This window comes from Condylura cristata, unplaced genomic scaffold (assembly GCF_000260355.1).
Source record: "Condylura cristata isolate star-nosed mole 26May11 unplaced genomic scaffold, ConCri1.0 scaffold00023, whole genome shotgun sequence".
NCBI classification, from domain to species: Eukaryota; Metazoa; Chordata; class Mammalia; order Eulipotyphla; family Talpidae; genus Condylura; species Condylura cristata.
The window spans coordinates 5,091,169-5,107,342 of record NW_004567124.1 but is presented as its reverse complement, the minus strand read 5'-3'; the positions used below and the strand labels follow the sequence as shown (position 1 = coordinate 5,107,342).

Genomic DNA, 16,174 nt, shown 5'->3' with positions numbered 1-16,174 from the left:
TACATGAGGCAAGAGCAGGTTTAATTAAAATACTGATAACATGACCACCATATATAGTACTTGATACAAATTGGTACTTTAAAGAAGACATATTTCACAAATGGTGAACATGAAGCCTGGATGTGTGTGTGTGTGTGTGTGTGTGTCAATATGTGTATGTGCATGTGTGTGTATATTTAGGATGCAGGAGTGGAAAGGATTTTTATTGTCCCCTAGGGCCTCATTCAACCAGCCCTAGTTCACCTGTGTTATTGCAGAGACAGAGTCTGAGCTCTGACAATAATGTCAGATTATTATGATCCTTACCACCAGCTCTGGTCCCATAACACCTTTTTCTTCCTCCTATTCCAAGTGACTTCACAAGTGCAGGCCCATGGTTTCCCAGCATCCCAGAGTCCTAAGTCTATACCTTAAAGTTGTCTATGACCTTATATGACATTCTCCAAATTTTTAGTTATCCAAGGACAAACCTATCTGATTGTCAAGGCAAATATCGAATCTCACAAAGGATGTTCCACAAAACTGCCAGAATCCAAATACTTTCTTTTATACATATTAAAGTTAAGGTGTTTGTTTAGTATTTATTATAATTGAAATACTTTGGATCTATGCTGAATCCCTTTGGAATAACTCCCAATGATAGGCAAACAAGGTAAAGAATGGCAGTTTCTCAAACATAGAAACTGATAATGGGCCCCACAAGAAGGAAGACTACATTTAGTTACTTGCTTCAAAAAAGCACAATGTAGAAAAGAAGAAAAGTATCTTTACAGTAAGGTCACCTTAGAATGGTAACAACATTTGGCATCAGTGATAAGCCTATTAATACATGTACTCTTGATACAGGTAGTCTTTCTCTCAAAAACACTACCCCATTCTAATCATGAGAAAAAGAAACTAAGTGACATTCTAGAAAACACCCAATCCACACTCCTCAAAACTGTCAAGGTCATCAGAAATAAAAATCTGAGAATCTTTTGCAGCCTAAAAGAACCTATGGAAACATGATGACTAAATATACTGTATATCCTGACTAGGACCTGGAACAGAAAAGGGGAGCTAGGGAAAAACAACTGAAATCCAAATTGGGTATGAACTGTAGTTAATAGGAATGTAGCAACTTGGTTCCTTAGTTGTGACAACAGGAGTACTGGGAAGGATATATAGGAATTCACTGTGTAACCTTCACAACTTTATTCTAATATTAAAGTTATTTCAATATTTGGTGAAAAGTCTAACATTCAGTTGTAATCTTTTTCAGTTAACCACCAGTCGCTATGCAGTGATGACCACCCAGCTGAAACACAGCAATCTCTCATTGATTTTCCACTATGTTTTTCTCCAGATGTGTAAGGCCCATGGCATTGGCTATGACATTGAGGTATGAGGGTAACAGCTGGCTAAGGCTGGACCAAAAATATGAATGTTGGTGAGATAAGGAGCTAATAACTTTGTGCCCCTTCAAGAAACTATTTTTTTAGTTGAAGTAACCTTGCACTGTAACATACAAATTTCAGGTGTGCACCATTAAAAATCAACATCTTATTGCTGCTTTACTTACAATAGGAAAGACATGGAATCAACCCAAATGCCCAAAAGTAGATGACTGGATTAAAAAGACATGTTACATATACACAATGGAATATTACTCAGCAATCAAAAAGATAAACACCTGCCTTTTGCAGCAATGTGGATGGAGCTGGAAGGGATCATGCTTAATGAAATAAGCCAGAAAGGAAAGGAAAAATACTGGATGGTTTCACTCATAGCAGGAGTATAAAGGACCAGAGGAGAAAATAATAATAATAATAAACAACTATATACCGGAGACATTTTACAGGGGTGGAGTGGGGAATGGGATCAAAAATGGGAGGAGGGGAGGTAGTACACTGGACTATGGTGATAGCACATGGGTGATTTGGTGATGGAAGCCCATGAGGATTACAACTGAGATGGAAAAAGGCACAAAATGATGTAAAAATAAACTATTATATTATTTTTTAAAAATCAACATCTGTATACAGCACATTAAGTTCACCACTAAAAGTTCAACTCTATTCTTGACCATACAACCGACTCCTTTTATCCAACTTACCCATTCCCCCTTCCCTTGTAGTACTCACTAATCTTACAGCCTAAAAAATGATTTTCAAACAATAGCTTGACATGTATTTAGAGGAAATATGAGTACTGCTTGAGGAAGGACAAAAAGTCAGTTTTATAGGGGGTAGCACTTACTACTCAGAAACTGAGCTCTATCCCCAAACTTACATACCCCAGCTTGCTTAAAGCAAAAGCCCTGCCAAATCTTGGGGAAATTTTGGGGCCCATCTCTTGATCCTTAGGCAGTCCCTCGCCCCTGATCCACACAAAGCTGCTTATCAATGAGCAATCTCTGTCTCATTCTGCCATAACAAAATAGTATAGTGGTTTCTCACAGTTCTGGGAGTTGGAAGTCCAAGGTGAAGTTGTCGGTCAATTCAGTTCCCGATGAGAGCTTTCCTCATGGCTTGCAGACAGTTGTTCTCTGTGTCCTAAAGTGAGGTTGGGGGAGGGGAAAAGAAAGAGCGAGCTCTGGTGTATATGTAACCTCTTTTCTAAAGACACCAGTTCTATCCAAGTAGGAATCCACATTTATGACCCCATTTAACTTTAATCACCATAAAGGCTCTATTCCCAATACGCATGGAGCACTAAAGCTTCCACATATGAATTTTGGGAAACACAATTCAGTCTATAGCCTCCTCCTACCCACATATAACCCACATAGTCTCTTTCTAGAAGGGATTCTAGAAACAGTTCTCACACTTTTTGGTCTATTTCCAGTAATATTGATCACCCACCCCTGTTCAGCTGCTTCCACCTTAATGTAGCTGAATGGTGCAAATGGGGTGTCTCCTACCTAAACTAGAAGGTCTATTTTTGCCCCAAGAATTGTTACTCTGGGAAATAGTTTCTTATTTTTTCACTTTGATTCAGATTTTCAAATCTCTGACCTACAGGGGTATCTTAAGAAGTGACCCCAGGCATTCATACTTGCAGAAGACCCAATCCACATCACATCAAAGATACTAAAATATAGTCACCTCTCACATTAATGTAATTTATATGTAGTGACATAACAACTAAATAATAACAAATTAATCAGACTATTTTGATTTATAGATAACAGGTTCTACATTTGCTCATTTTTATTTTTCACACTTGAGAGAAAAATTTTTCAGGAGTCAAATCTTTTTAGAGGTCCTTGAAAAGCAGATAGACACAGTGTTCAGGGCCAGCAGTGAACAGAATGGCCTGACTGACAGTTGGCAATCCCCACCACACTGCAGGGCACCATCAGGGTGCATGAGGCCCTTTGGTTAGATTGGTTCATGCAGTTTGCAAACATGTATAATGGAGCTCAAATTCCCTTGCAAATTACATCAAAATTGGTAAAATAGACAATGAAAAAACCAGATTAAACCAATTTACCAGAAATTAATTGTTGCATCTGCTCGACATAATCCCTTTAGAATTAAATAGTTTTTAGCCCCAAACTGATTAGGCTGAAACACTTCCATGTACCAGAAGGTGGCTATCTCTAACTCTAGCTTTTTCCAGTTCTATTTATTTTCTTCTAAAATATTAAAGCAGGACAAACTCTGTGAATCAGCATAATTGGTGGGAAAAGTTTCCTTCCCAAAAGAAAACCTGCTCCACAACTTTCTGTTGCCTGAAATTATTATTAAAAATCTTTGGCTAAAGGCTTTGTACATCACTGAAGTTCTAGTATTCCTGGGGATAAGAAAGCACCAAAATTTTAAGTGATTTACAACTGTAGCTCAGAGTTGATTGGATTCATTTCTAAAAGCAAAGTTTAATATGGGGAACAGACTGCTCTTGCCCAGGGGAAACAGTAGGTGATTGGAAAGGAGGGGTTCCACTGAGGGCAGGGAGAACTACAAAACGGGGTAGATGGAGAGGCACCAAAGAGTCGAGATGGATCCTGAGACTTGCCTCCAGGTCACCCGTGCTAAACCTCTTACAAAAGATGACAGAGAAAATGGAAGCAAGAGAGAAATACGTGTTACAGGACAATGAAGTGATGGAGTAATATGAAGAGAAGGAAGAGGATAAAATCCAGAGACTGGGGCCCTCCCTGGTGGTGCAGCAGGTTAAAGCACTGCACTAAGAAGCTAAAGCCACCTCTGCATGAGTTCGATTCCCACCTGCCGGGGTTGGAGGGGGGAACCACATGGCAAGGCAGATCTCTCCTGACCCGCCCGCTGCTCCCCTCAGCAGTGAACTTTGTTCATCTGCCTGTTCTGTTCCCCACTCTGTCTCTGGTGAAGACTCTCGCCACCCCTGCCGCCCCTGAGCCTCTGGCCTGTACCCCAGTTCTGTATGCACAAATAAATAAATCTTTAAAAAAAAAATCCAGAGACTGGAAGAAACTTGAAGAAAAAAAAAGGGGGGGGGAATAAATAGAAAAAAAGCAATAAAAGCAAATAATGAGAAAGACATTAAAGAAAAAATGGATCATAATAATCTGAGGTCAGGAGAGGAGTCGTGATCACTTAGAGAACTGGGAACTGGGAATTCTCCAATAATACCCTTACTCTATTTTTGATGAGATGGTTTTTCATCTTTCAAACCTGGGGTTTCCTCCCTGGATATAACACTCCAGTTCTTTTAATTGCCTGTTCTTGGAGAGGGGGTTGATGATCCAGCATTCATAGGATACCTACTATGTGCTAGTGCTGAGCTAAGTACTTTCAGTGCCTCACCTCTTTAATCTTTGTATCTCTCCTATAAGAAGCTATTTTTTCTGCCATGTCACAGTGAGGGACTTAGGCTCAAAGAGTTAAAGCCCTTTCTCAAGATTACACAGGAACTTTGTGGGACTGACATTTGAATCCATATTAGTCCATAAAGTCAAACATAATTCTATCTCTTAACACCAAGGATTCCCAGACACCATCTCCCCCCTAAAAACCATCTCCCACTAACTAAAATATTATTACCAACCCAATCCAAGAGTTCTGGGATCAATTTCAAGTAGAATATTCCATTTAGATATCCCTTAGCTACTTTTCAGCTGAAAAGACACAAACTAATTAATTAATATTAGTAATATTAGTGATACTGAACTGTTAAGAAAGGGAGATCTAAACTTTTGAAATAGGAGTCAGTTATTGAAAGTTGTTTTATATATTTGTATGAACAACAGAACCCTAAAATAGTACTGTCTGATAGAATTATAACACAAATCACAAATGTGAATCACAGATACAATTTTTCTGGAAGACACATTTGCAAAAAGTAAACAAAACAGGTGACATTCTTTTTTTTTTTAAAGAATTATTTATTTGTGCATACAGAACTGGGGTACAGGCCAGAGGCTCAGGGGTGGCGAGAGGCTTCACCAGAGACAGAGTGGGGAGCAGAACAGGCAGATGGAGGAAATACACTGCTGAGGGGAGCAGCGGGCGGGTCAGGAGAGGTCTGCCATGCCATGTGGTCACCTCCGGGGCAGGCGGGAATCGAACTCACGCGGAAATGGCTTTAGATTGTCAGTGCTGTGCTTTAACCCACTGCGCCACCAGGGAGGGCCCAGTGACATTCATTTTAATGACATATTCTACTTAACCCAGCAGTTCAAATATTATAATTTCAATATGTAATAAGTATAAAAATTGTTAATGAGATATGTTACATTTTTTGGTATAGCACATCACAGTTAAGGCTCCAATAATTCAAGTTCTCAATAGCCCCCTATGGTTAGTAGCTACCATATTAGTGTCGTAAGGAAAAGCAACACACCTTACAGATCAGCCAGTCAGTGTTTTCAACCCTGGCTACACATTAGAATGGCCTGAGAGAGGAGCTTTACAACTCATTAGGGTGAAGCAAGAGAGTCACTCACCCAGAGCACAGAATTTAAAGGAGCAAAAATAATATACTCAATAGTAAAGTATCATAGTGCAATATTTGAAAAATCAAAATTTATGCATAAAAACCCACAATGAACAAAACATCAAAAATTTAAATAAAGGCCTATTAAAAATTTCCCCTTTGCCTCAAGCTCCAATACAACTCAGCACAGCCCTGCATCTGAGGCCCACTCCAGATCAACTGAATCAGAATTTCTGGAGGAAGGACCAGGCATTATATTTGTTATAGTATGCAGGTGACTCTAACATGCAGCCAGATGAGAGCCACTGTTCTAATACAATGTTTATCCTCATGTCTATATTTTCTGATAAAAATGGACAATCACAATTCTGACATGTAATTTCTTTTACCCAATCCCAAAGTTATAGCTTTCTTTTTTGGACTTTCAATGATATGGAGTTTTTAACTTTACAAGGCAACCATTTCCACTACTGTACAACTCCAGTGTTAATTTTTACTTATGGAGAAAACTGTTAACAGATCATCTTCAAAAAAAGGAAAAATTTTGCCTGCCTTCAGGACAAAGAGAATAAATGATAAAGATTGTGTTTATTGGAGAAGAATTAGGCAGATGTCATAACAAGTACAAAAAAGAATCCCCCCTTCCAAGAGCAATACCAACCAGGTATCTATATAGAGCAAGAATATTGAAATGAATAGGAAAATAGAAGCAAAACTGGCTCCTCCACAAGAGTACAAGGGATGAAAATCAACTGAACCTTTAATAAACTGATCAGAACTTGTTTCTGAATCAACTACCACTTATAAGGTTGCAAACTATCTCCCATAGTTTGCAATCAAGACAATCAGGCATTCAATATAGAAAACACAGTTTTCCACTGATGTACAAATTAGTTTCTACACAACAAATTCCCTGGATATTTCTTTACTCATTGCCCAAACTACTTAAAATAGTATTTTTCAATTTTTGATGTGTATGAGAATTACCCAGAAAGTGAGCGTTAAAAGAATGCCCATGAAAATTCCTAGTATTAAGCATACAAGATGATTCTGATGTAGGTGGTCTGAGGCTCAAACTTCAAAAAACACTGTCCTCGTGCAAATCAATTCCCTCTTCTGGAGGTAGTCTTTCTAAATAGATTTCTCACAATAGTTGCAGATAATGACAGATTTTCCTTTTTTTTTAAGATTTATTTATTTATTCATACAGAACTAGGGTATAAACCAGAGGTGCAGGGGCAGTGAGAGGATTCACCAGAAACAGAGTAGGGAGCAGAACAGGCAGATTGACGAAGTTCACTGCTGAGGAGAGCAGCCAGCGAGGCAGGAGAGGTCTGCCACACCATGTGGATCACCTCCAGGGCGGGACTCGAACTCATGCTGAAGTGGCTTTAGCTTCCTCAGTGCTGTGCTAAACCTGCTGCACCACCAGGGAGGACCAACTCCAGATTTTAAAGGGTGGTCTTAGCAAAGTACATTTTCTATACTTTGTTTCTAAGATACAGACTATTTCTTTTCTCCCCTTCAAATTTTATAGGGCAGACAAGGAACTGTTTTTATATTATATGAACACCTGAAGAGAGAGAAGCTGGGAATGATGTGAGTATGAAATGTGTCTATGAGATGTAATAAGCTAAGAAAACAGACTTACAACAGCTAACAAGAATGGTTGCTTCTCACACAATTTAATCAGCATGCTGTATTGGAACATTGCCTTTTTTTTTTTTTTAAGATCCTTAAGTATTTCATAAAATGACTTTAGACATGTCAGTGGGGGCTCATAAATATAACTGATTAATTATCCAAAATGGATGGGTAAGAGGCTAATTTTAACAACATAGTACATTTTGACACATACACAAACAAAGCACAGCAAAAGTGACTGATGAAAAGTCAACTCAGATATCCCAACTGTGGAAGGCTGTTTCCACTAGGGCATGCTTATAGCTGTGCTCTCACAATAAGATGCTCCCCCAAAAGGCAGGAACTCAGGGCAACTTGCTCTCCAGAGAATTCTGGAGAGCTATCAAATTATCCCCATCTCAGAACTTTTGCAATGTGTCCTGTTATAATATCCTAGAATATGGCTACTTGATACCTTCAAGTAATCCTAACTTACTGGGAAATTGTCCCCTATATTCCTTTTCTTACAACTTCTACAGCAGTGTAGACATCCTGTCCTCTCATTGAACATACATATACACTAAGATCAAGCTCATGAAAAATGAACAAGTAAATGTCAATTATCATCCTAAGTACAGATGTTCCTAAGCAGCCTCAGTTCCTCCCCTCCCCCCCCCCCAGTGGTCCGTCTTCTAGAGGTCCATCTCCAGAGAGATATACACTGAAGTAGCAAAGATGTGCATAGAACTGATCTTAAAAACTCCTTATTCGAAAGACATGCTTTCGTTTTAAGAAAGCATTATCAGTTATTAATACAGTGTTTCCTTCCCTTTGGAATTAGCATGTGGCTATAATTTAATCTAGTACTTACAGTCTTAAACACTTTTCATCACCTGGGAGGAAAAGCTGGCTATTTGAGTTGTCCGGTCCTATCTTTTCCCCAAATGTCTATAAATATGGGTCATGTTATCAGAGTGGCTGCACCATTCTTTTTAGGTTCTCTCCTGCCCATCCTTTTGTTATATAGCAAAGATGGTAACATAAATGAGACTAATTCATATTATCCCATAAAAAATACATTCATCTTTTCTTCCCAGATTCACATCCATAATGCTAACATAGCCCGGGGCACCTCTGGGCATGTTCATGGAAGGACCTGCTCTCTGCTCCCTAGTGATGTTCTTTCTATCTCTCAGCTGCCTCTTTTCCTTACCCTTATATAGCAGAAAATTTCAAAGCATTTAATCAACTGTACCAGAGGCAGCACTAAATGTTACATGTACAGCAGTGAACCAAAAAACAAGACCCTGCCCTCATGAAACTGACAGTGTGGTGGGATGAATAGTCAGTAACATAAATGAATAAATGGGGACTAGCATGTCAACTGCTGGCAATCTAGGAAAGGGGAGTGGCAGTTTGGTAGTAGCCAGAATACCAGAAATGAACAATGTCCTATTCCACTCATTTCAAACATGTCACTTTGATGTCCAGGTTGTGGCAGGACAGAAACTGTCAGGCAGTTACTGGGAGTAGGAGAATCAAGCAGTCAGCTAGATTTTAAGTTAGTAGGCTGAAGAAGAGAAATTTATATTTTCTAGTCTTAGGGGTCTAATCAAGCAAGTAAGATTCAAGGTTGAAATACATTTCTAAGCTCAGAAATTCCGAGAGATGGATTGCAAAAACTAGAAATCTAAACATAAAGATATAAACTGCTTTACACTAACTAGCATAAAATGTAAATTGAAAAGGAGAAGTTGGATCAGGACTGGAATTAGACAAACGTGTGTGGGGAGTGAAACTGGAAGGAAATGTGCCCTTCAGAGAGGGAAGAAGAGTAGCCAAGTAAGCCCAGTGAGTTCTGGTGCTTGAAGTACCAGAGAGGCAGCTAACACAGCATCAGGAAAGTTCTAGTTGCAAAGAACAACCTGAAGCCTGTATTGGGGCATAGAATTATGGGAGCACAGAGACTCTCAGGCTAACAAGACGATGGCATGAAGAAAGCCCAACAGCAGGTGATAGAGCTCAGCAGAAGCTGATATGCAGAGGTAGGACTTGTGTCACAGAATTGAGATGAGACAGGGATAGTGTTAACAGGGCAGAGGTAGAGTTCCGGGATATCTCAGGCACGGAAGAAGCAAGCAAGAGGAAAATCATTACAGACATTAGGATATAGAAAAATAAACTTATATAAAAAAGGAAACTCCTAATCATCAAATGTTCCAAGGATAAAGCTGATTTGATGCCCAAACCTACAGAATGTATAGCTAGATTGGTAATCAAAAGGAATCACCCAGCTATGTCTATATCTTACCTGAAATTTCAATAAGGATGTTTTGACATGCACGTTAGCTTTAATAGTATAGAAATAGTCTAACTGGAGTATCTTCTAAGGGGTAATTGTTACACATATCTCCTACAGAGAAGACAATATTGACTTGACCACCTGCAATACTCTAGAGCCTTCTACTGCTTTCTATCCCATCTTACTTTCAAACCATAGAACCAGCAAATGTTAGAACAGGGAAGGGCTATCCTTCATTATTATAGAAAGAAAGAATTGATGTTTTAATAGAAAATGTCCAGGAGACAATCCTCATTTTCTATAACTCATATTGAAATAGAAAGGTTGAGTAAATCTTCTTTGTATTTTCTTCATTGTATTGCTTGATTTTCTCTGTAGCTTTCAGAAGAAACTTTTCATAAGATGGCTAGGTTTTGTTTGGATTTATTGCAACATTAGGTGAAGAACATTATTTCTTCAGAAGAGGTAGGATAATACCTACAAGAGGGGACAACTTTACAGATGCTAAAACCATCATAAGGGTTTGCAAGGGTAACATCATACTGACTCCATATATACTGGGATATTTCTGGGAACAGTGAAATTTGAGAAGAATCAAAGAAGGGGAAATGAGGGAATTTCTAGAAGTGAATTAATTAATAGGAGAGGTGACTTATAGTTCATGCAACCTCTTGATTTCCAGCCTGAGCACCAGAGACCCCAGGAAACTGAGGAAGGATAGTAGGGAGGAGCATGAATCTATGTGTAGATCCAGCATCACACAAATACAAGCGCACAAACACACATGCACACTCATGTATATACATCTATGATTTTTTAAAGTATGGGTCTTAATCTTAATTCCTGGATCCCAAGCTGAAAGATTCTGATTTTGTTGATCTGGGTTGGAGCCCTAGAATCTGTCCTCTTAAGAAATCCATGGTCTGATACAAAGTAACCTTGTAGTTATAAAATACAAGTAATTTTTTAAAATCATTGATCTGAAGATGACTTTGGCTATTATTTATTCTCTTAATAGAAGAGATAATAATGTCTAGTAGTTACAAGGGATTGTGGCAGGCATGTGTTAGGCATGCATTTAGGGACTGTAAATCAAAAGGTTTGGAAACACATAATTAGTTCACTTCCTACATTTCAGAGATTAAGAAATGAAGACTCAGGAAGCTTATGTAACTACTCCCTACTCCCAAAGTTACAAAGTCAGTGGCAGAGACAAGAACCCCAGTCTCTGGTCTTTGGCTCTAGGAAGCTTCCACTCCCACCTTGGCCCAAGGGAAAAACCCATCAGGCTAGGAGGCAGTCATTCTAAAAAGGTCTAGGCCTTAGGCTCTGTGGTGACTTATTTTATAGGTAACAACTCGGGGAAAAGTAATCCCAAAGCTTTTTGCTGCTAACAGCTAGCTAGGGGCAACTAGCTCTTCTAGTTTCACCCCCTTAGGAAAGAACAATTTTTTTAATTAATCCATTTATTTAATCTATTTTTTCCTTTGATTTAAAAAAAATGTTCAAAATAGCTAGAAAAATACCCTGGAATTTTGTTTCCAGGTTAAAATTTTCAATGATAAGTGTTTGGGAATTTTCACCAACCACAAATTAATTCTACATCTTGGTTTACAAGATGTGTCTGAAACCATAGTGGGTTCAGTTTTATGAAGATAACAGTTCCTGAATGGGAGACATTTACTTATGAACAGGGTAAGGTGCACCCAAAAGTAGCAGGAATCACTTGTATCCATGAAATAGAAAACAAACCATAGATAAAAGTCTCCAGAATACTGAGCTAAAATGTTTCTAGAGATGAGGCAATTGTTATGCATAAATTATACTTAGTGACAATTATCTTAAATGAATTCAAACAATTTGTAAAATGGATTAATGCGACTATACTAGCTCAGTGGTAGCCTTTTGCTAGGAATGACTGAACCTATTCCTATATTCTGTTAAGTTGATTAATAAAAAATATTTATTACACAAATCCTTTTTGTTGACAAGTTAAAATGGAGCCTCATCTTTCATATCTCCCTGAAGATTGCCACCTTGTGAGATTGAAAATACTCATTAAATTCCATCACCAGACAGGCACAAATGAGAGGGCGATTGTTTTTAAGCATGTGAGGGGAATCGTTGGTAAACTCATTTGTTTGGATATCATTAACAGAACAATCGGTGAGGATCTCCAGGGGGTCCTCATGACCTTTGCTCGCAATCTCTTCATCATCCATCAAGAAATATCAGCACCTAATATGCAAGGCGAGACCAATTTTAAGGTGAGGTGTTAATTAACTAACGATCCTGGTTAATTTCTATACAAGGGCTGAAAATACCTCATGCTGTATTGTAAACAAGTGCTAAACCATTTTTTTTTTATTGTAAGCAGTACATATTTTACAATGTGCAGGGTCAATATTGTAAGGTTCCCACTGAACTTGTTAGTTAAATTTAATAGCTTGAAACTTTTTCTTTGAAATATAGCAGACTTGTTTAAGTTGCCGGCATTCCCAACCCAAGCTTACAAGACTAGAGCTTTCTGAAATTGGAAGCGAAACTGAAACATCACAATAGAACTAAAACAGAAAGATTGTCACAACCAAAAATCCTGAATGTGTTTTACCTATTTTAGATAATACATTGTCTGGTTAGAGAATGCTGGGGAGTACATGCTTCCAGAGTCAGAGAAGTTCTGAGACCACAAGAAGGACTATGTGAAAATGAGAAGCAAAGAAACCTCAAACTATATATGAGACATCTACGCCATCCTCTTTCACCAAAATGGGGCAGGTGTTTCACCCAATAACCTTAAGTAAGCTTACACAATGGCTTTAAGAATGTCCAGCCAGGAAACTCATTAATTATAAATTATAAATTATTATAAATTATAACTCATAAATTATACATAATTGATTAGAAGTCTCCAAACTCTAGACAGGAGCAAGATCTCTACTAGACATTTCAAAACACAAGCCTACGGAAAATAATGACCACCAAGATCTGCATCTGATTCCCAGCCTGGGCCTTTATCATGTTTGAACGGGTCATGTAGCTCAAAGGACTCAATCACAAACCATTGCAGGTGATTTTTCTCTTAAACAGGAAGTCCAACAAAAGCTTGATGAAAGTGTTACAGGGTAGCCCAGAGTGGACTGGGCCGCCTGTCTGTGGGGCCTCACCCATGCACTCACAACTCAGTTACACTACAGGTACACACAAAAGGATCAATAACGGGTTTATTTACAAAAGGGGAAAGGAATAGGAAACAACACAGGGAAAGAGAGCAGGATACAAAGTAAGTGAAATACCTTATGGCTAGGCTGACTGAACACACCAAGTCACGTGGTCCAGACAGCTGCTTCTCCAGCGAGAGAGAGCCAGAGGGAGAGCCAGAGTGAGTGAGATGCAATTGCGCCCTATGTATCCCCCCAAATGTCCCAGAATCCATTCCTGCTAGCTCTTCCCTTGGGTCCTCACAGTTCTCTCCCTGGTACTGTTGGGAGTTGTAGTTTCCAATCACTGGAGTAGGGGTTAGGGTCCAGAAAGCTGGAGTGGGGGGTGGAGTCCATAAGACTCTGCAGAGTTCCTTTAGGACATCCTTCCCCTTAACAAAAGTTTAATTTTTTAATACTATTTTTCGTTCAGCTAGAGCCTGTCCTCTGGAGTAACAGTAATAATGACAATGCTTTTATCTTCATTATGATTTTATAAGTTGGAAGAGGACCATTGTTTTTCTCACAACATGACTGAAAAAATTCAATAAAAAATTGACCCAGTGTTAAATCAACTTTCACTAGTTCGAATGATTCTATGCTCATCATTTATTTTCTAAATTTCTGCCAGAATATCATTTTCCCTGTTACTACAATGTCCAAAAATTCTAAACCTGTCTGCATGTAATTACTTTAATACAGCTCAATATTCAAAACCAGGTAGTACTATGAGCTGAATTGTGCCCTCCCAAAATCCATGTATTGAAAACTTAATCTCCAGTTTGATGGTATGTGGAGATGGGGAGTAATTATATTTAAATAAGGTCATGAGTGGAGTGTAGGGCCCTTCTGATGGTATATAATGTCTTTTTAAGAAGAGACTGGAGTGTGTTCACTCTCTCCTTCCTCCATCCCCTTTCTTCTCTCCCTCCTCTGCCTGTTAGAGGAGAGCGTGAGGGCCACTCTGGGATCCCCAAACTTGCCTGCTCTAAATAAGTTCTGCCATCTGCCACATCAGTACAAAACATAATATAGAGCATAAGACCATCAATGGAAAATCGTATTCAATGCAACTAGTGTGTGATAGAAAGACAAAAAAGAATATAGTTAAAATTGTTTCCTGTGAAGCACCCAGAGTTACCCCTTTGTGGGTAAATGCTCAGCCAAACAGGATTGGCCCAAAATAGCACCACCGAGGACTAAAAGCCTGCCACAAGTCTAAGACACCTTCTGATGGAAACCCACAAAAATGGGCTGAAGTGGCTAGACAAGTCTGGGGCCAAAGGAGCAAAATCAAAATACAAGTCAAGGTAAAGGCTGCTAACATCAACCTCCCCCATGGGTCTCTCACCCACATTACTGTCTCTTTCCAGTGTTACCCAAGTCCCTGGTACAAGTCCCAGACCTGGAAACAAGCACAGCTTTTTCACATGTCTCTCTGCTCCATGTGTCTCCTGGTCTCCTGGATCCACATCTCTCCTTCTCCCAGTCTTCTCTAGGTTCTCCTTCCTGCCTAACTTCACATTTCCTTATAGGGTAGAAACAGGAAACCTGGAACCTCATCTTTGCCTGGCAATTACTTTGTTACACTACTCCTTCCAAACTTCCACCACATACCAATACAGCAAGATAGATCGATAGCTGTCTGCAACCCAGGAAGAGGACTCTTACAAGGAACTGAATCTGCTAGTACCTTGCCCTTGGACTTCATATCTTCTAGAACTATGAGAAATAAATTTGTGTTGTTTAAGCTACAAGATCTATGATATTTTGTTTCAGCTACTGAAGCAACTGAGAGAAATAGTTTATTCCAAAAAATCACACAGACTTAATTTGGTAGTCTCTGAGCTTGGACTTGAAGTTGGCAAAGCCAATTACCATCTACAAGATAAAGGCTGACTTTCAACATTTTTGTAAGTTAGATGTTCTCAAGTAGCTTTAGAATTGTTTATAAATATTTTAAATTTAAAATAGTTCCTAAATGTCTAGCCTTCTCAGATGAATCATTGTCTTGGTTTTTTTACTCCTATTAGAAGATATAAAAGTAAAAACTTTAGATCTCAACAAAATAGAAATACTACATTTCAAGAAGTAGAAAGGATTCATCTTTGTAGTTTACTATTAGTCTCATACTAATAACTATTTTCAGCTTATAAACAAGAATTTACCAGTAAAGACTGAAATGGGGGGGGGGGGAAACACTGAACAAAATTTGCACACTTTCTTGATAAAAAGAACTCAAACAAAAAAGGAATAGAAAGTAACTTCTTCAACCTGATAAAGGCATTTAAGAAAAAACCCACATTTAGACTATAAGATTTCTGCCTAAGATCAGGAGCAAGACAAGAGTGCTGACCTTTACTAGTTCTATTTATAATAACACAGGAGATTCTAGCCAAGGCTAAGCAAGAAAAAGAAATGAAAGGTAGCTACTTTGGAAAGAAGTAAAACTGTTTCTAATCACAGATGACAAGATCTTGTATACAGAAAATACTAAAGAACCCAGAAGCAATCTACTTTGCAGGGCCCAAGATAAATATATGAAGATCAATTGTCTTTCTATACTCTGGCAGTGACCAATTCAAAAATAAAACTACAACAGAAAGCAAAGTATTAGCATCAAAAGGAATAAAATACTTAGAAATAAATTAACAGAAGTGCAAGATATGTTCACTGAAAACTACAAAACATTTTGATAAAGAAGACCTAAATAAATGGAAAGATAATTTGTGTTCATAGAGTGGGAGACTTACTATTGTTAATTTAACAACAGTTCCCAAATTGATCTACATACCTACAACAATTCATATTAAGCTCCCAGCTGATTTTTTTTTTTGCAGAAACTGACAAAAACAACCCTAAAATTTATGTGGAAATGCAAGAGACACTGAATAGTCAAAATAATCTTTAAAAAGAATAAATTTACAGAACTCAAACTTCTGGATTTAAAACTTTCTACAAAGCTAAAGTAATCAAGACAGTGTGATAATGACATAAGAATAAACATCAAGGCCAATAGAATGAAGATTTTATTTATAGTCAATTAATTTTGATAACGATACCAAAGCATTCAATGGGAAAATAATCTTTAAAAACCAGTGTTGGGCCCTCCCTGGTGGCACAGAGGGTTAAGGCACTGCACTGAGAAGCC

The 16,174-nt window shown here is 38.3% G+C and overlaps 1 protein-coding gene across 1 annotated transcript in view; it reads left to right on the top strand.

Moving 5' to 3' along the window:
• The window catches only part of IQCH (IQ motif containing H), a 96,841-nt gene that overhangs the window by 77,262 nt on the left and 3,405 nt on the right, over positions 1–16,174 (top strand). Inside the window, exons 9-11 of the mRNA XM_004687511.2 lie at positions 1,262–1,381; positions 7,436–7,497; positions 11,982–12,090. Coding sequence (XP_004687568.1) covers positions 1,262–1,381; positions 7,436–7,497; positions 11,982–12,090 — 291 coding nt within the window. The remainder of the gene's footprint in view (positions 1–1,261; positions 1,382–7,435; positions 7,498–11,981; positions 12,091–16,174) is intronic.